The sequence below is a fragment of the Hyphopichia burtonii genome (genome assembly GCF_001661395.1).
Source record: "Hyphopichia burtonii NRRL Y-1933 unplaced genomic scaffold HYPBUscaffold_6, whole genome shotgun sequence".
Lineage (NCBI taxonomy): Eukaryota > Fungi > Ascomycota > Pichiomycetes > Serinales > Debaryomycetaceae > Hyphopichia > Hyphopichia burtonii.
Window position 1 is genome coordinate 26,854 of NW_017963733.1, and position 17,710 is coordinate 44,563.

The 17,710-nt window shown below is 35.4% G+C and overlaps 11 protein-coding genes across 11 annotated transcripts in view; 6 read left to right on the forward strand and 5 right to left on the reverse strand.

The window, feature by feature from the left end:
• Nucleotides 1–400: 400 nt before the first annotated feature.
• On the forward strand, nucleotides 401–953 carry COX6 (cytochrome c oxidase subunit VI). Its single transcript, XM_020219320.1, has 2 exons — nucleotides 401–591; nucleotides 645–953. Exons 1-2 carry the CDS (start codon nucleotides 434–436, stop codon nucleotides 925–927), a joined length of 441 nt encoding a protein of 146 aa, XP_020074881.1. The 5' UTR covers nucleotides 401–433; the 3' UTR covers nucleotides 928–953.
• A 52-nt stretch (nucleotides 954–1,005) lies between these two features.
• On the reverse strand, nucleotides 1,006–3,276 carry HYPBUDRAFT_141631 (uncharacterized protein; the record flags this gene model as incomplete). The annotated part of the gene is made up of 1 exon (XM_020219793.1): nucleotides 1,006–3,276. One exon carries the CDS (start codon nucleotides 3,274–3,276, stop codon nucleotides 1,006–1,008), a length of 2,271 nt encoding a protein of 756 aa, XP_020074882.1.
• A 97-nt stretch (nucleotides 3,277–3,373) lies between these two features.
• Nucleotides 3,374–4,592, forward strand: NBN1 (histone acetyltransferase). The gene has a single exon (XM_020221556.1). It carries the CDS (start codon nucleotides 3,425–3,427, stop codon nucleotides 4,352–4,354), a length of 930 nt encoding a protein of 309 aa, XP_020074883.1. The 5' UTR covers nucleotides 3,374–3,424; the 3' UTR covers nucleotides 4,355–4,592.
• A 446-nt stretch (nucleotides 4,593–5,038) lies between these two features.
• Nucleotides 5,039–5,959, forward strand: PGA33 (Pga33p). The gene has a single exon (XM_020221557.1). It carries the CDS (start codon nucleotides 5,178–5,180, stop codon nucleotides 5,868–5,870), a length of 693 nt encoding a protein of 230 aa, XP_020074884.1. The 5' UTR covers nucleotides 5,039–5,177; the 3' UTR covers nucleotides 5,871–5,959.
• A 140-nt stretch (nucleotides 5,960–6,099) lies between these two features.
• On the forward strand, nucleotides 6,100–7,329 carry HYPBUDRAFT_126758 (uncharacterized protein). Its single transcript, XM_020219361.1, has one exon. It carries the CDS (start codon nucleotides 6,111–6,113, stop codon nucleotides 7,278–7,280), a length of 1,170 nt encoding a protein of 389 aa, XP_020074885.1. The 5' UTR covers nucleotides 6,100–6,110; the 3' UTR covers nucleotides 7,281–7,329.
• A 20-nt stretch (nucleotides 7,330–7,349) lies between these two features.
• On the reverse strand, nucleotides 7,350–8,366 carry HYPBUDRAFT_162643 (uncharacterized protein; the record flags this gene model as incomplete). The annotated part of the gene is made up of 1 exon (XM_020222576.1): nucleotides 7,350–8,366. The coding sequence occupies one exon, from the start codon at nucleotides 8,364–8,366 to the stop codon at nucleotides 7,383–7,385; it is 984 nt and encodes a 327-aa protein (XP_020074886.1). The 3' UTR covers nucleotides 7,350–7,382.
• Nucleotides 8,367–8,610: 244 nt separating this feature from the next.
• On the reverse strand, nucleotides 8,611–11,589 carry HYPBUDRAFT_157898 (uncharacterized protein; the record flags this gene model as incomplete). The annotated part of the gene is made up of 1 exon (XM_020222324.1): nucleotides 8,611–11,589. The coding sequence occupies one exon, from the start codon at nucleotides 11,587–11,589 to the stop codon at nucleotides 8,611–8,613; it is 2,979 nt and encodes a 992-aa protein (XP_020074887.1).
• Nucleotides 11,590–11,816: 227 nt separating this feature from the next.
• Nucleotides 11,817–12,374, reverse strand: TRP99 (Trp99p; the record flags this gene model as incomplete). The annotated part of the gene is made up of 1 exon (XM_020219794.1): nucleotides 11,817–12,374. One exon carries the CDS (start codon nucleotides 12,372–12,374, stop codon nucleotides 11,817–11,819), a length of 558 nt encoding a protein of 185 aa, XP_020074888.1.
• Nucleotides 12,375–12,543: 169 nt separating this feature from the next.
• On the forward strand, nucleotides 12,544–13,152 carry HYPBUDRAFT_153462 (uncharacterized protein). The gene has a single exon (XM_020221558.1). It carries the CDS (start codon nucleotides 12,556–12,558, stop codon nucleotides 13,117–13,119), a length of 564 nt encoding a protein of 187 aa, XP_020074889.1. The 5' UTR covers nucleotides 12,544–12,555; the 3' UTR covers nucleotides 13,120–13,152.
• Nucleotides 13,153–14,359: 1,207 nt separating this feature from the next.
• On the forward strand, nucleotides 14,360–15,447 carry SPT20 (Spt20p; the record flags this gene model as incomplete). The annotated part of the gene is made up of 1 exon (XM_020221559.1): nucleotides 14,360–15,447. A coding segment is annotated over one exon (1,088 nt), but the record flags the coding sequence as incomplete, so codon positions are not given.
• Nucleotides 15,448–16,696: 1,249 nt separating this feature from the next.
• HYPBUDRAFT_149619 (uncharacterized protein) overlaps nucleotides 16,697–17,710 on the reverse strand; it is a gene marked incomplete at both ends in the record, with an annotated part of 2,880 nt that continues 1,866 nt past the window's right edge. The window contains 2 exons of the mRNA XM_020220219.1: nucleotides 16,697–17,511; nucleotides 17,569–17,670. Coding sequence (XP_020074891.1) covers nucleotides 16,697–17,511; nucleotides 17,569–17,670 — 917 coding nt within the window. The remainder of the gene's footprint in view (nucleotides 17,512–17,568; nucleotides 17,671–17,710) is intronic.

Here is a 17,710-nt window from a genome sequence, read left to right on the forward strand (position 1 = left end):
TAACAGTATAACATAACAGTATAACAGTATAACATAACAGTATAACAGTATAACATAACAGTATAACAGTGACTGCAAAAGGATGTACGGAGGTTCACTTTGCTGGTGTACCGGTGTCAAAATTGAGATGTTCTCATTGGTTAACAGCCACTAGTACCAACCATCTAATGCAACATCTTGCAGTACAACACCCACCAAGTGGAATGGTGCTACCAGACGTGTAATGGAGTGTTTGGGTAGCCATCGAACCATCGGGTCAACAAGAGGCAGGTGGGGGTCGCGTGCACGGAGGTTTTGCTGGGACAAGGGTTGAGGTGGTACGACTTTTTTATTATACAAAAAAGTTCATTGGTTTTTCTCTCAAAATTTTAATTTTTTTTTTTTTCATTTCCAGGTCAATAACATCTTCTTTTAATTCCAGATATATAGCATAATGTTTACTAATACCATTCGTTCTGCTCTTAGAGCAAGAGTTGTTCCAACTCCAAGAATCGCCAATGTGATGAGAAGCCCAATGATCAGAAGTTTCCCAAACCAAGTTAGATTATACTCTGATCATCACGAAGAAACTTTTGAAGAATTCACTGCTAGGTATGTTAAAAATTTGATAATTGAGAATAAAGAAAGATACTAACGAGATATAGATACGAACAAGAATTTGAAGAAGCTTATGATTTATTCGAAGTTCAAAGAATTTTAAATAACTGTTTTTCTTATGATTTAGTTCCAGCACCAATTGTTATTGAAAAAGCTTTACAAGCATGTAGAAGAGTTAATGATTATCCAACTGCAGTTAGAACTTTTGAAGCTTTAAGACACAAGGTAGAAACCAATCAACAATATGAAGCTTACTTGGAAGAATTGAAAGATATTAGACAAGAATTAGGTATTGATTTGAAAGAAGATTTATACGCTGATGAAGCTTAAATAAAAGAAAGAAAGAACCAAAAAATTTATATATTCTAGATGAAATTTATATAATTGTCAAATGAATAACGACATTTATTATGATTTTTCTGTAATCATTTTTAAACTATCAATTGAAATTTGTTTAAATTCATCATTTTTATGAATTAATTTAGCTATATTTGTTATTAATTGATTATTTGTTTGAAAAATTTTTAAATATTCTTGATTATAAGAAATTGTAATTAAATTATTAAGTAAATATGATAATCTTATCATTAATTCATCATCATTAAATTGATTTTGTATCACTTGATTTATAACTTTAATCAATTCATTAATAATTTCCAGTTTATTCATTATTTGATAACAAATAAATTGATAGTCTTGTGTAGAATTAACCAATAAATTACTGATTGCTATTTGTAATCTATTATTAGTTGAATTTAATAACTTGATCATTATTAAACATCTTTTCAATACTTCTTTCTTATCAAAATTGAAAAATTTGGCCAACATTATTGGTTCATCAATTAAATTTGCAATTAATTCCCATGAACATCTTTGTAAATCTTCATTATTATCAATGATAAAATTATCTAAATATTGGTCAAATGTCTTATTAATAATATATTTTTTCAATTCTTGATCATTGATGGCTGATATATTAGTTAAGGCCATTAACGTTTCAAACTTATCCAAAGATGTTATATCATACAAATACTCTTCATTGAAATTTTTATTAATATTTGGTCCTAATAATTCAATTAAAAATGGTATACATGTTTTAATATCATATTTTTTAAATCCTAATTTTGGATTTATAGATATAAGGATTCTTGATAATGATCTTATTGAATTTAATCGAATCTCATTCTCTTTAATTGGACTTGTTTCTCCATTTTTAATTTTGCTGTGTTGTATCATATAATCAATGAGTATATTAATGGCTCCTTGCTCTACCATCTTAACTTTAACTTGTTTAGATTGGTTAAACAGTATATTATAAATAATATTAATAAACTGACTCATTATATTAGAATTCTTAACTTTCAAACTTGAAATTACTGATATAATATTTTGTTCATTTAACGATTCATTAAATGAATTTATCTCAGCGGGATCTTCTTTAAATTGTTGTTTCTCCCCACTCGGTTGACTATAATTTTTTAAATAATCAATGGTTTTATGATCTTGACTCTTATTATTATCTTTAAATTGACTTAAGTTAACAAATATTACTAAAATCCCATACACTATTTGACTCTCATTCAATGTAGGTAATACTCCAATCAATTGTTCAATTATACTTTGCTCACTTCTTAAACTCTTCTTGACCTTATGATTAATGGTTAAATATGCTAAAGATTCAATAATATACGTTAAAAGCTCGTCTTTATCAAGGTTATCAGTCTTATTAAAATATTCAACTAGTCTCGAGTATAAATCTTCAATAGAACAAACTTTTTTCTTATCCAATTGAATGAAATTCCATAATTTAATCGTGGCCAACACCGATAAGTATTTGATCTTATCATTTAAGGAGTTTTCGATAGCAAATGAAAGTAAATCTAAATAATGTTCAACATTGAATGAACGACATTTATCATCAATACACGAAGAGCAGACCAATCTCAAGGTTTCCACAATTATCATTTCATTTCTATTTTCAACTCTGATTTTTTCAAGGATAATTTTTTTCATCTTTTCAGTGGTATAAATTTGATTTATTATAGGAGTTATCGGAAACAAACATTCTAAAACTTTAACCAAGTTTAAATATTTCTTATTGGCAATGTTCAAGTGGATATCCTCGTCAACCAAGATCTCCAAATAGTCTTTAATTTGCTCATTTGACTCAGATTCATTTTTTTGTAAAAAGTTAATCACTATAAGTAAAATTAATGAATTTATCTCATCATTTTTCACATTTATTAGCCCCAATAAGATACTCAAGTGATGAGGATTGACCAATTCCAACTTTGTAATTAAATTGAAGTAAATTTTCAAGTAGCAAAGCGTGGATTCGTCATTCAATGACTCTTTCAAGAATCTCAGATTAACCTTCAACATCTCAAAACCCAAACGATTATTATCACGAACGTAATAGTGGAGAACATTGGAAAGAACCTTGATACCATCTTTATCCAATAGACCAATTCCATAAAGAAAAGCAGCATTATCTTCTTCCAACAAATCAAATAAGATCTTAGCACTGATATGGTTATCAGAACATTTGACTAGCGTTTCCACAACATTTGGAGTGATCAATTCCTTTGAATGGTTAATATTAAACACCCGGAGCGCTTCGTCAACTTGGCTATCCGATATATGGAGCCTATCTAGTTGTTCAGCGATAGATTCTGACATTTTGTAAAGAAGTTAGTACTTTGATCTGATCCATCAGCAAAAAACCAAATTCAAAGGAAAAAAAAAAAAAAAAAAAAATAGTTGACCAACAACAACTGTTTTACTAAGCTCTTTGAACAACCACAACACCAGCTTTACAAGTTAGAAGATGGATACTACTACTGTATTGGATAAATATACCCAGGATCTATCGAACCTACCGCTTGAAGTGAAGCATTTGCTTCAAGAGTTAAAGAATAAAGATATTCAATTAAGTGAGGCCAGAAAACGATACCAAACCAAAGATAACCAAATACACAAGTTTATAAGGTCAAATGGGACATTGACAAAGCATCCCAAGGAGCAACAGTTGTATAATAAGATTGAGGAGGATATGGAGACGGTCTCCAAGTTACAGAAGGAGAAAATATTATTATCTAATACTGCATTATTTTTAATATCAAAACATTTGTATAATTTTGAAACTGATATTGCTAAACTTGAAAGAGATGAGTTGTTACCACCAATAGAGAGTGTGTTAGAGGTCGAGGTAGACAAAGATGATACTCCTAGTATTAGTACTCCCAAAGTTAGTGTATCGATTGGAGAAGTTAAAAAATCGAGTGGAGTTAATGGTAGCGGGCTCAAGAGAAAGTCTATTAAGATGAACGGATCCACTAGACCAAACAAAAGGGCCAAGTCGGAAGAACTCGATGTTATGAATAAAAATGATGCATATAATCTTGAATCTTTGGCCATGGAGTCTAAATTCGAAAATGATAGTCTTGGAGTTTCAATAAATGACGCTGGTATTGGTGGTGGTCCTTTGGATGCTACTGGGTCAGCAAACTCTGCATCCTTACAATTGCATAGTGGAACCACCCCGGCAAATGGAGAGGATGCTGATAACCGATTATATTGTTTCTGTCAACGAGTTTCATTTGGCGAGATGATCGGATGTGATAACGACGACTGTAAATATGAATGGTTCCATTGGTCTTGTGTTGGAATCAGTTCACCTCCCAAGGATGATGATATATGGTACTGTCCCGACTGTGCTCCCAAAATGGAAAAGAGAAAGAAGAAGAGAAAGACTTAAACTAGTGATTCGGTAAGGTACGAGATTGCCAAGTGAGTATCCAGACCAGTCTACAAGCATACCAGGAGACTACTAGTATATCAGTATATCAGTATATCAGTATATCAGGATACCAGGAGACTACTAGTATATCAGTATATCAGTATATCAGGATACCAGGAGACTACTAGTATATCAGTATATCAGTATACCAGGATACCAATATACCATTATCAGTATACCATTATCAGTATACCAGTATACCATTATCAGTATACCAGTATACCATTATCAGTATATCAGTATACCAGTATCAGTATACCAGTATCAGTATACCAGTATACCAGTATCAGTATACCAGTATACCATTATCAGTATATCAGTATACCAGTATCAGTTTACCAGGGTACCCCCTGAAAGCTAGTCACCAGTACATAGTAATACTTTCTACTAAACTAGTAAGTACTGAAGTAGCAGAATTAGCAGTAAGTAAAGAAATGCTAAATATAAAAATGTTCCGGATGTACGGGCGTATAGTTTTGAGCACATAAACACCCCTTTGAAATAAAGTAAACAATTAGAACTAGACAAAACCAACATTACAACTTGAAAAAAAAAGCCATCTCCTTCATCTTTTGATCTAGTTATTACTCTTTCTTATACTCTTTCTTCGTTTCGATAAGTCAGAACTGGGATTATCCATACTTGTACCCTTAGGTATTGTTTTCGTTCGCTGTTGTATTCACTCGCTTTTTGTACAATCTATCTCATTAGACGAATAAGGCTTAACCATTACACGAGCTGTCTATTTTGAACCTTTGACTGATAACTGATAATTTGCATAATGAAGTTTTCGACTGTTGTATTGGGTTTGGCTGCTACTGGGTTGGTTGTTGAAGCAGCCGCTCCAGCTGCAGCCGCCGCCGCCGCTGATACTGCTACTACTGCTGCTGATACTGCCACCACCAATACTGCCACTACTGCTAAAGATACTGCCACCACCAATACTGCTACCACTGCTAAAGATACTGCCACCACCAATACTGCTACTACTGCTACCACTGCTAAAGATACAGCAGATTCTGATACTACCACTCCTAAGGATGCTGCCACTACTCTTGATACCACCACCACCCCAGCAGCAGTACAAGGTCAAGCCGGTGGTGGGGCTCCTGCTGCTGCTGCCCCTACTACCAACACCGACACCGCTGCTGCTGCCTCTGCTGCTTCAGCTGAAAGTGTTGCTAAAACTGCCCAGGAACAAACTCAAGATTATTCCTTTGTAACTACCATGGCTGCCAGAACTACCGCTTCCCAAAGTGATTCCAGTGCCTCTGGCTCCGGTTCTGGCTCCGGTTCTGGCTCCGATTCTGGCTCCGGTTCTGGCTCAAGCTCTGGTTCCGGTTCAAACTCAGGATCAAGCTCTTCTTCCTCCTCGGGATCTTCCTCTGGTGGCTCCTCTGTCAAAGTCAGTCTTGGTGCCTTGATTTCTGGTTTGTTTGTTGCCTCCTTGGGCTCCTGGGTGGCTCTCCTCTAATCCCTTTAGCTTTCCAAGCTCTTTACTTCTCTGATATCTCTTGTTTTTAGTTCTTTCGTGTTTCTTTGTATTTTTCGTTATTGATACCCATTCTTTACTGATAGTGTAGATACGTATGCGGTGTACGGGCCTAATATTTCGCCCTTTTGAAATATACGTGTGCAGCACAAGTTGAAAAAAGGTTAAAAATTTCAAAGAGCCATAAGCTCTTCATTAACTACTTGAAGTCAGAGCCCGATAATGATAAGAAGAACCCTTCTAAGGAATAACTTGAGGTTGTTCGGTACCAGTGCTAGACGTTTGAATGCAAACCCGTTTTTGTATATTAAGGATTTCGAAACTTTGAATACCAAAATTAATGATAATTTACTCAGTTTGAAAAATCCAAATGATGATTTAATCATCCAAGCTATAAAAGCATGTAATGATTTACAAAAAGATATACATGATTACGATAAGTTTTGGCAGGATCCAACCAACGAGAAATTATCGAAGAAAATATCCGAAATCTTATTCAATGAAAATATAACTTTTGATAAAGAATTATTAACTAAAATTTTATTACTTAAATTACCAATAGTAATTAATATTAAAATATTACAAGTTTTCTATGAAAGAAATCCTTCGAGTCATATAGATAAGTCAATTGCATTAATACCATTCCGTCATTCAATTTTCAATGGAGATTTGAAAAATTCATTAAAAATTATCGATTTAACAACTGGCCATCCAAATTATATAAATTATCGAAATGATCAATTAAAATCTGGTTTCAGTAAATTAATGTTGACTGCTGCTGGTATAACTCTATTTTCTAAAGTTGGTGTACAACAAATCATCGATTTGGGTTATCTTTCTTCAAGTTGGAGACATTTAGGCTCAATAAATTCAATGATTTTAACTTACCTTTTAAATTCGAGTTTTTTCATAACAATTGTTAAATTCGGAAGAACTTTAAAATCTTCTGGTGGTGATTTCTTAACGTGGCAAAAGGGTACTTTCTATAACCATTGGTTTAAACATTCTGATGAAATGTTAATGTGTTCAAAATTAATGGAGGCAGATTTTAAATTAAATAATTACACTGAAAATTCTCCAGAATTAGTTGAAGAATTATGTAGAGAAGACATAAACGTTAGTGGTGGTGGCTCAGTGTTAAAACCAGGGCTTACCAGAGATGGTCATAAGGTTAGATTATTGGCCCCAAAAGATAATATAGAAGATTTAAAACTTCAAGCTTATTGGATGAGTGGAGGTGATGGTTTTGAATGGGTTGAACCAGATCAAGATCCTGCTGAATTGATCTGGAGAAAGCATTTAGATAAATTCAATAAACCAAGTCTTAACAATGGTGATTCTACTAAAAAATTAAAATGGGCTGAAGAATTAATCGATGAAAAGAAAAATTGATTCTCTTGTAAATATTTATTCATATAATTCAAATATATTTAAAAGAAAGCAAAAAAAAAAAAAAGGAACGTCATTATTTACATGTATTAATAAATAGCTTGCTTACGATTGATGGGTTGGGTTTCCTTCTTCATTAATCACTCGACATTTAGGTATTAATCTAACATCATAAGTCGTATCAGATTTTAATTCATCCCAAGGCTCAAAATTATACCAAACCAATTCAAGGTCATCATCACTTTCAATACTATGGTTTCCCAACTGAATTGGAGACTTGGCATAATGTTCATTCAATTGAACTTTCCCTTTACCTTCCATTAAATCATCTAATCTACTAGCTTTGTTCAATTCATTAACATCTTTTAATTCTCCTTCCAATGAATCGTGACTTGCCTTGTCATTTCGGCCCTTTATGTGTTCATACGCTTCTTTGAATTTATCGTTATCAGGAAGAGGGGTTGTCTTTTGATGTAATTCAGGATTTTCATAAATTTGCCTATGAAGGATTTGATGATATGTATCTTTAGAAAATTCATCTAACCATGTATTAAAACTCATTGGCTTATATTGACGAATGGCTCCCCACCACCATGTAGGCTTGGATCCATTTTTTATCGCTAATCTTCTCTGATATTGTGCTTCATCATACCATGGATCATTTCCTATTCTGAGTCTTAAAAACTCGAGTGATGATCCTATACCAAATATTAATGAGAGAAATATCGAATACCCCTTCATATACTTATCGGGTCCCGACAACTGCGGATACCTTCTTAATTTTCGAAAATTATTAAATAGTATACCACTAGCAATCAATTGAGTACCAGTACATATATACAAAGCAGGTCTATTATCTGGAGCTGGCTTGAAAGGTCCCCAGAATATTAATCCAAAACTCGGGTTTTCAGGTATATATTTGCGAATAAATGATTCTACTCTCGAAGTATCGGTGGATTCAGATGATATTGTTAAACTAGAATCGGTACTGGTGTTGGTATCTGAACTGTTCTTTGATTGTCCTTTCTTATCTTCCTTGTCGTCAGAACTTGACCCACTCTCACTTGGCGGTGGTATGTAAACACCCATTGTGGTTATACTGAGTTTTTCAAACGTCAATGCTGTTGTTGCTGACTTAAGTTTTTATTTGAACAGTCGAATTTCTACGAAACTTTCGAAGCTTTTTCTCACTTGGAAAAACGCTAACAAAACGAAAAAAAAAAACAAAAAAACATAAAGCTAACCAATTTACAGCCAAATATACGTAGATACTAACAATGACTATTATGACAATTACATTTGAAGAATATGCTATAGATATAAGTTTTTCTGCTTAGAAATGGATAAGTCTTTGAGCCAAGGTATCGTTATGATGTTCAGCAGAGCTGATCGAATCTCTTACTTGTTTTTCATTTTCCAACTTAACACGGATAGCCTTATGTAAACTTGATAAGTAATCAGGGTAGCTTGGACCACCGCTTACCGTCACAGCACCTTTCAAAGCATCCTCCACTAGAAGTTCTTTGAAAAGAATTTCCGATCGGTCAATCCCTTCACGAATGATTTTTATACTTCCAGCACCGATTGGAGAGGCTCCTATGATATGAGTTTGGAAATGATTAACCAAATTTCTTGCTTGTTGAGAGATGTCAGTGGGTAACTCTGGTAATTCATCAAGAAGTGGGTTAATTTCTTTAACTTCTTCAATTTCTTCACCAAATAAATCTTTTATGAGAAGTATATTTGCATTTTGGTGGATCCAAACATAAACATCATCACCATTACATAAGATGTAAACTCCAAATTGTAAGTTATTCGTGGTCAATTCTTTGAATAATGGAATCTTAACGAAACCATGGATGTTTTCTGGAGTTTGGGGTATTAAGCAATCATCTTCTGCTAAACTATGCAATTCAACTAAGGCAGGATATAATTTATATACTATTCTGTCAATAGGCTCAGTTAAAATTTGGAATATTTCATTTAATCTAGTATCTGCTGGTATCCCACTAGCTTCTCTTATACTAAGGTGTTTGATGAAACCCAATAAATAAAGAGGTAAATGCTTCAAAGATTCTGGGAATATCAACTGTTTATTCAATGCACGGTTTCTGTTATGACCAATTTCACTCATTGCTCGATATTGAGAGAACACTTCTACTAATTTTTCATTAATTGAATCTCTGAGTTCCGATAATGGTTGTTTACCGACAAATGACAAAGTATCTCTAACCATGGTAGTGATAACAGAATCTTGATCAACAAAATTAAATACGTCTTCTAACCTTTCTGAAACTGCTAGAACCAAGTTAACTACTCTAACTTTACGAATCCCCTGTTGATCAGTGTAAAGTAAAGCTGCTTGGAAATGACAATCATACTTTGTATTCAAATCTCCATCATATTGTAATAACACTGTAAAAGTTTGATCTTCATTAAGGATAGGTAAGACAGGATCTTGAACTGTACCTCCAATCACGCTTAATTCCGAGATTGATGAACTAGTACCATAATATTGTGCAACCTGTAAACCATTGGAACAACGTAATTTCAATTGACCTTGATAACCAGTTGTTTTGTTGACACAATTAACAAATTTGGAAGTAAAATTACGCCCATCACGTTCAAATTCAAAGTCAGAATATTTATAAACGCTACCACCGGAAACATTAGCCAACCATCCAATATTTGATAGATCGACAGCCAGATTACAAACCACCAATACATCAAGACCAACATTCTTAGATAAGAAATCTTTGGCTAATGATTTATAATATTCATTATCCGGGAGGAAAACTCTTTTTTCAACTTCTGGTGAAGGACCACGTCCGATCGCCCTATTATCTTTGAATTTCAAACCACCAGGACCCCAAGAAGGTAAAGCGGATAAAATAGAAGTGATTTTACCACCACCAACTGATTCAAGACACATGGTGGCATAACGACAAGCGGCTGCGAAGCAAGGTTCAGATTCAGCCAAAGTTTCCTGTGAAGTCAAGGATTCCAAATTATTCAAAGCATCTTCAATGGCAAGTCTACTCTCTTCTGGGTCTACGAATAAGCCTTCATTGAAAGGAACGAAAGGATCTTCCAAATCTGCGGAAATCGAGATTTGGGTAGAATCAAGAGAAGGTGACAAATTATAAAAATGAAGACGTTTGTCGAAAGCAATAAGAGCAAACTTACCTTCAAATTTTCGACTTGGACTATCAGAATCTTCAAAATTGTAGAGAGTAGCTCTTATGGCATCAGCGACTAAAACAGGCAAGGAATGCTTAACACTATTTTCACTAACATCAAGTAAGAAAACATGATGTAATTCCTTATTTTCAGCACTTGCACCACCAACATTATATTCTTTTGGAACCATAATATCATAAACCCCACGATGTAACTCTGGCTTTATATCACGGTCGATTCTTTGACCCGTTGCTGGGTTGATCATTGAAGTATAATCCATTGGAACTGTATTATTAGGGAATTGACAGATATTACAAATAAAAGTATTATGATTGGTATGCTGCATTGAAGGATTCATATAAGTACGACAACGGCGACATCTTGGCGGACCTATATCCATTGGATCACTTGATTCATTTGAACCCAACTGCGACATATCGACAACTGGGATGGGATCTTCAGTTGGTAAAAGTGGAGCAAAAGGTCTGACTGTAACCGCAACTGGCAATTTAGTAGCAGCACGTAACTGTTCATTTTCGGGAACGTTATACATTGTTGGCCTCATGAATTTGGAGGACGCAGTTCCTTGATCTATTGTGTGATACTGGGTACCACCACAAGGAGGCACGATATTTTGGAAAGTAAGAAAAGACTTATACGAAGGATTTTCTGGGTTGATATTAGTTTGATACTCCAATTGATGAAAGTATCTGGCATTCGATAATGACAAGTCTTCAGTTGCATCCATAGGCCCGTTATGATAGCTGGCCGAACTGTCTTGGTAAGGTGAATGAGTGCCCGCAGCCGCTGGTGTATGGAATTGAGAAACACTTGCATTGAAAGGTTGGGGTTGACTAGTAGCAGGGGTATAAGGAGACGCAGCCTTAACATTGTTCATTGGGAACTGTGCTTGATTCGGAGTAGTAAGCCCATTACTAGCGCCATCGGGCACAGCTGGAGCATTGAACTCAGTATGGTAAGCACGATGACTTCTTTTCTTCTTTGATTTAGCCGTATTGACATTGCCCACTGAAAGATTTTGAAAATTTGTATCAAGATCTTCCACTGGATTTGGAGACACCGATCCTGAATTGCCGTTCCCAAAAGGTGGTGGTGGTGGAGCAAAGGACATGGTAGCTAGTCAATTCGAGCAATATTCTTCTTGAGTATGCTTCCTCTAGCGTTCCCTAGGGTTTCTTCTGGGTGGTTGGCCAAATGGAAAACAGAACCGATTGAAATTCCGAGATCAACACAAATGTCAAACAATGTCGCGAAACAAAAAGTCAAAGAGCGACATTACTACACCCGTGCACCTATTATAATAAATGTATATTTTGCAATACAGATATAACTATACAACTAAGCTTGGTCCAAGACTTTGGAAACATCACTGACATCAACACTGACATTGTCCGGTTCAACAAAGGTCTTGGAGACTTTACCGTCTTCGACCAAAAGGGCGAATCTCTTAGATCTGGCGTTCCCGAAGAATTTTGAAGCATCAAAGGACAAATCAAGTTCTTTGACAAAGTCACCTTTTGGATCGGCGAAAAATCTGATTTGATCACTACCAACTTGGTTTTGGATCAAAGAGTCACCGAATGCCTTGGTAACAAAAGCGTCATTGACCGTGACAACAAATAACTTCGTATAACCTTTTTCATTGAAAGCACGAATGTTCTTAATGTAGGCAGGGATTTGGTTACTGCAAGCAGGAGAGAATGCCCCTGGAATACCCAAGATGATGGACTTACCCTTAGCGGTTTCCTCACCAATGTCAATGGCAGAACCCGGCGAGTTTTCAAACAACGTAGCTTTTGGAATCGAGTCTCCAACTGCGACAAATCTTGGGGCAGAGGTCTTGAATCCACGGGAAAACAATTGTGGTCTTGCGGCTAATCTAAAGGATGGGAACATGGTCAATTGGCTGTTTAATATCTAAAGAACAAGTTGGTAAAGAAGAAGTAATTCAAAATTTGCATTAATCTTGCTGTTTGGTGAGCCACTCCTTTTTTTAGTGTGCGGTTGGATTTTTTTTTTTTTTTTCAATTTGTTTGTTCATCTTCTTCTTAAGCAAACTAGTTATAGACAATTAGATATGGCAGGGAAGGTATCGACAAAGACCACCACCGTCAAGCAGCAGAAGATATCCACCAAGAAAGCATTGGAGCTTTATAAGAATACTCTCAATTTCAATGTCATAAGTCGATACGATCCACAGATTAAACAATTACTATTTAATACGTCACATTGTGTATTATATAAGTTTAATGACGACGAGGAAGAATGGGTGAAGAGTGATTACCAAGGTACTCTAGCATTGTATTTACGAGACTTCCAGGTGCCTGCACAAGGAACCATACCATCGTACCAAGATTTACAGACGTTATTTTGTTATGGACTCATTTTACTAAACAGAAACAACCCAGAGTGTTTTTCAATCGGCTTATTACCAAACAAGGTGTCGACTCACTTTTTTCCTAACGGATTGAACAGTAACCTGGGGGTTTCTGAGATGTGTGCTGAGTTGAACGATAATTTAATCATCATCAAGAATCTTTTGGGTGACATCTACGGTTTGTGGATTTTCAACGAAGATGAACGTGACAAGCTCTTCAAATTGATAGAGTTCTGTCTCAATAACACCTCTTCTATCTTTTAATGAATTGTCTACGTCTTTTAATGTACATTATCTAGAAGTTAACGTAGTTGTAGTTTCCAGTCTTAGTATCGGTGTACGGGCGCGAAAAAAATGTTGTTGAAAAAAAAAAAATGCTAAATAAAATTAGAATAAACAGAAAGCTATTCATAAGCTTGAAAAGATTTTGCAGTTCTTTGAAAGTCAGGATCCCCCTTCCCGCTGGTGTTAATCTATCTTTTAGAGCTAGGCCTCTTTCAATATCTGGTAGTCTTTTGGTTCTTATACCCTTGAGTTGTTTGTTTTATTCTGCTCAGACTCCCGTTTTTCTCCAATTTACCGTTAATTATCGATTTCCTGAAAAATATACGGCATAATGATCAATACTTCTTATAATAGGAATGGGAGCGGCAACGGAAACGCCCCTGGGCTTGGTCAGAACAGAGCGGGCATGCAATTAGGTCAACAACAACAGCAACAGAGTCGTCAATTCCCACAAGGTTCGAATCAACAAGCCAAACAAAGTCTTTCATCAGTTGCTTCGAGGTTAACTCCTCAACAGATCCAAAGACTCACTCCTCAACAGCAGCAGATGGTCCGCCAGCAACAACAACAACAACTCATGCAACAACAATTGAAACAAGCTAGACAAAACTTACCCAATTATCCTTTCGCTACCACTAGTCAAGAAATTTTAAAAAAATTTTCAAAATATCCTCCTTCTTTGAGCTTTCATATATACGAATCACACTATAGATTCAATAATACCCCCGATTCAAGTATAATACCTCGTAATAGTCCAATGATTAAAGATTTCTTACAACATGTTGTTAGAGAAGAAATTCCAATCGAAATGACTGAATTGATAAAAGACTTTTCAATAAAGTCGTATGACGGCTGTCTAATACTACAAGTTTATGATCATAGAAACTTGGTAGCTAGTGATTCGAAATCTCCACATCCTAATACCCCTAACCCCAATACTAATAGTACTACTAATAATAACAACAACAATAATAATCCCACTTCTACTACCAATAGCACCAACTCCAATGCAAATGATGCTAATGGTACTAATCCTGCTAATAATGATGATAAAATTGAAAATAAACCAAATGACAAAAATGACCTTCAGGCAGGAGTTATACAAAAACCTAAAACTTATCGAACACTATTAAGACCCACTCAATTGTCATTATATTATGATTTACTTTATCATACGGATTCTGCCTTAACTAAATTCACCGATCCACTAGCTTTGCAAATGGAATCAGAGATTTTAAATACAACTAATAGAAAATTAGACCTCTCGGTACCGCTTAATCCTTACCTATGTAACGATTACTTATTACCAAAGCATGAATACCCTAAAAAAGTTTGGGATGAAAAAACTCAAGATTATAAGTTAATTCATCTGCACCGTGATGAAATTGAAAAAGACCCACGTAAATTACATCAAGATTCTCTTGTTATGCACAAATCAAGTGAATTTGAAGAACTCATGTTTTTGTTATCAAGCAAATACAAAAGAGCAGCTGATCAAGTCGGTGACAAAAAATTGGTGGTTGTTGGTGGTAACCCTTCTTCTATTACTTCATCAACACCTGGTCCAGAATCTAAAAGTGAAGAAGGAACTCCCGCTTTTGACAAAGATAAGAAGAACGATAAGTCTGTTAGTGTGGGAACTTCCGGAAACAACAATACTAATAACTCTAAAATAAGTAATACTGCCGCTGCTGCTGCTGTTTCTGGTGGTAGTAATGCTACTAGTAATCAATTTATGAGACTTCGGTTCATTGAAGAAATCAGGAAGAGGAAGGAAATACAGAAAGCTCAACAAGAAGCTGCAGTTGTCGCTCAAGCTCAAAATAATGGCATAAATACTATTAATCAATCTGCTCCAAGTAGTCAACTGCCACAAATGAATAATGAAACCCCAATGAGTCAACCTTCAGCAAGCCAAGCTGCTGCACAAGCCGCACAAGCTAAAGCTAGAGCCCAGGTTCAAGCTAGGGCCCAAGTTCAAGCTAGGGCCCAAGCGCAAGCTCAAGCCCAAGCCCAAGCAAGAATACAAGCGCAAGCCCAGCAAACTCAAGGTTCACCTCAATTACCTCAACAATCACCTTTGTCTGCTCAACAGCAGCAACAAATACCTTCTCAACCGCAAAATCAACAACAAATGATGGCTGCAAAAGTTCAAGCACAAGCACAAGCACAGGCACAGGCACAAGCGCTTAGGGTCCAACAAATGCAAGCACAACAAGCCAGGCAAATCCAACAAGCTAGACAGCAACTGCAGCAAAATCAAGCAAATAAGAGACAAAAAACTGGACCTGCAAATTCAAATCCTAATATTCCTCAACAACAATTCAACTCCATTGGAAATAGTCCTCAAATGGGTAATTCTCAACAGCCATCATATAATGGAACCCCTGTTATGAATAATGGTAACATGGGGACTCCGCGTATGGCTTCTGCTGTTCAACCGGGTCAACAAGGTCAAAATCAACAAGGTCAAAATCAACCCCCATCTCAAGGTCCAACTCAACCTCAGGGTCAAGGATCTGGCCGTCCACAAACTTTACAACAACAACAACAACAACAAATTTTCCAAAATTCTTTAACTCCTCAGGAACAACACATCTTCAAACAACTTCAAGGTAAAATGAATGCGTTAGCTATAATGGGTAATACTGGTGTTGCACCCAATAGAGCTCAACTAACCCCACAACAACAACAACAGGCTATCCAACAAGCTAAATTGATTCAACAGCAGTTACTTCAAAAATTTCCAGTCTATTTTCAAAGACTTAGAGAGTTGCAAATTAACCAACAACTTAGAAGACAGGCAGCTGCAGCACAATTACAGAGACAACAACAAATGGCAGCTGCAGCCAACGGTGGTAACAATGGTAATGTAAATTCACCGCAAATGGGCCAACGTCAGAATGTTGCAGGTAAGTCAATTCCAGGTGGAATGTCACCACAACAACAACAACAATTGTTGAATCAACAAGTTTTACAACAAATGGCAAATGGAATGCTGGGAACAAATCAAGCCCAGCAAGGTCTGCCCCTATTACAAAATGAGACACCTAAAAGACAATATAAGAAAAAGAATTAATATATTCTACGGTTTGCCCCATAAAAACTGTTCTTTTGTTCTTTTTAATAATTTTTTCTTTCTTCGATTTTTCGAGTTATTCGTATTATGAATTATCGCTAAACGTTTGTATTTTTATTTCAACTTAATAAACATGAACCATCGGTTATATTTACTACAAATTAAAATTTTGAAGTATTATATTATTTCAAGAGATTAAATAAAAACAAAACATTGTAAGCAAATGGCAGAAAATAGAAGAAGAGAAAAAAAAAAAGGAAGAAAAAAACAATATATAATTGTAGGGTATAATAAATTCATAGGATATGGCTCCCACCATAAATAACAAAAAACAAAAACTGTATAAAAATTGAGACGCTAAACTTTCTCGTTCAAATAAACAAACCAACCTTGTAAACCAAGAAATAACGGAGTATGAAGAAAAAGATATAACAGAACGAATTGAAAAACACCATTGATAAATACAAACATGAAATCTTAGTTCTCATTTTCAGAAGTAAGAGTACTACCATAGATTCCAAGTGCAAGAACAGTTCCAACCGCATACAAGACAGCTTTACTAACTTCAATAAATGCACGCTTGGTCAATGATGGATTGTTTGGCTTAGGTCTTTTGATAATATGCTCATGAGTGATTTCAGTTGAGTTTTTAAAGTCTGCATCATCACTTTCAACATCACTAAAAGATCTCTTTCTTGGTCTATCTTCTTCAGAGGAACGAAATTCTTTTTTGATACCACTATCCCCATCTTCAAGTGAATAAATGTCATCCGAATAAACAGTCCAACAAGGTTCATCTTTAGCATGATTAACACCAAAATCTGATGCAAGCTCGGTTTCTTCACCAGAAAGGCCGGAGCCAACTTTCCCGTTATAATATGGGGTAGAATCACTCGAACAATCACTAGCATCAACCAACCAAAATGATTTAGGAATCACTGAGGTTATGTTAGAGTCACTCGAACTATCAGATGACATCTCGGAATCAGAAACATCTTCTTTATCGTGATTAGCATCAGATTTGCCATGGTCCTTCGTTTCTTTATCGAGAACTACTTTATAAAACCTTTCAGATTGAGGCTCTGAATTGGAGCTTGAATCAGAACTAGAGTCAGAACCAGAATCAGAACCAGAATCAGAACCAGAATCAGAACTAGACTCAGAGTCAGATTCAGTATTCACAATTTCCGAACTCTTTGGAGGCTTACCATTCTTATTATCAACTTCATTAGTTTCATCTGGAGAAAAGTCGTCATCATCATCGTCTTCCGGTTCGAGATCAGAATCATTAACTAGATAATTAATTTTAGGCGTTTTCACGAAAAAATTAATTTCATCTTCAGACATACCATCAGAGATGAACTCGTCATCAACATCGTTTTTCGTTTCAGTGAAAACGAAGTCTTCATCACTTTCATCTTCTTCTTCAGAATCATTCATAACGTATTTAACTGGTGGGTTCTTAACTATATAACCAAAATCTTCTGAGAC

Excerpts from the sequence above, each read along its gene's own strand:
- COX6 (XM_020219320.1), top strand. The coding sequence starts at position 434 with ATGTTTACTAATACCATTCGTTCTGCTCTTAGAGCAAGAGTTGTTCCA. Across the intron at positions 592-644 it reads TTTGAAGAATTCACTGCTAG|ATACGAACAAGAATTTGAAG; the intron begins GTATGTTAAAAA and ends AACGAGATATAG.
- NBN1 (XM_020221556.1), top strand. The coding sequence starts at position 3,425 with ATGGATACTACTACTGTATTGGATAAATATACCCAGGATCTATCGAAC.
- PGA33 (XM_020221557.1), top strand. The coding sequence starts at position 5,178 with ATGAAGTTTTCGACTGTTGTATTGGGTTTGGCTGCTACTGGGTTGGTT.
- HYPBUDRAFT_126758 (XM_020219361.1), top strand. The coding sequence starts at position 6,111 with ATGATAAGAAGAACCCTTCTAAGGAATAACTTGAGGTTGTTCGGTACC.
- HYPBUDRAFT_153462 (XM_020221558.1), top strand. The coding sequence starts at position 12,556 with ATGGCAGGGAAGGTATCGACAAAGACCACCACCGTCAAGCAGCAGAAG.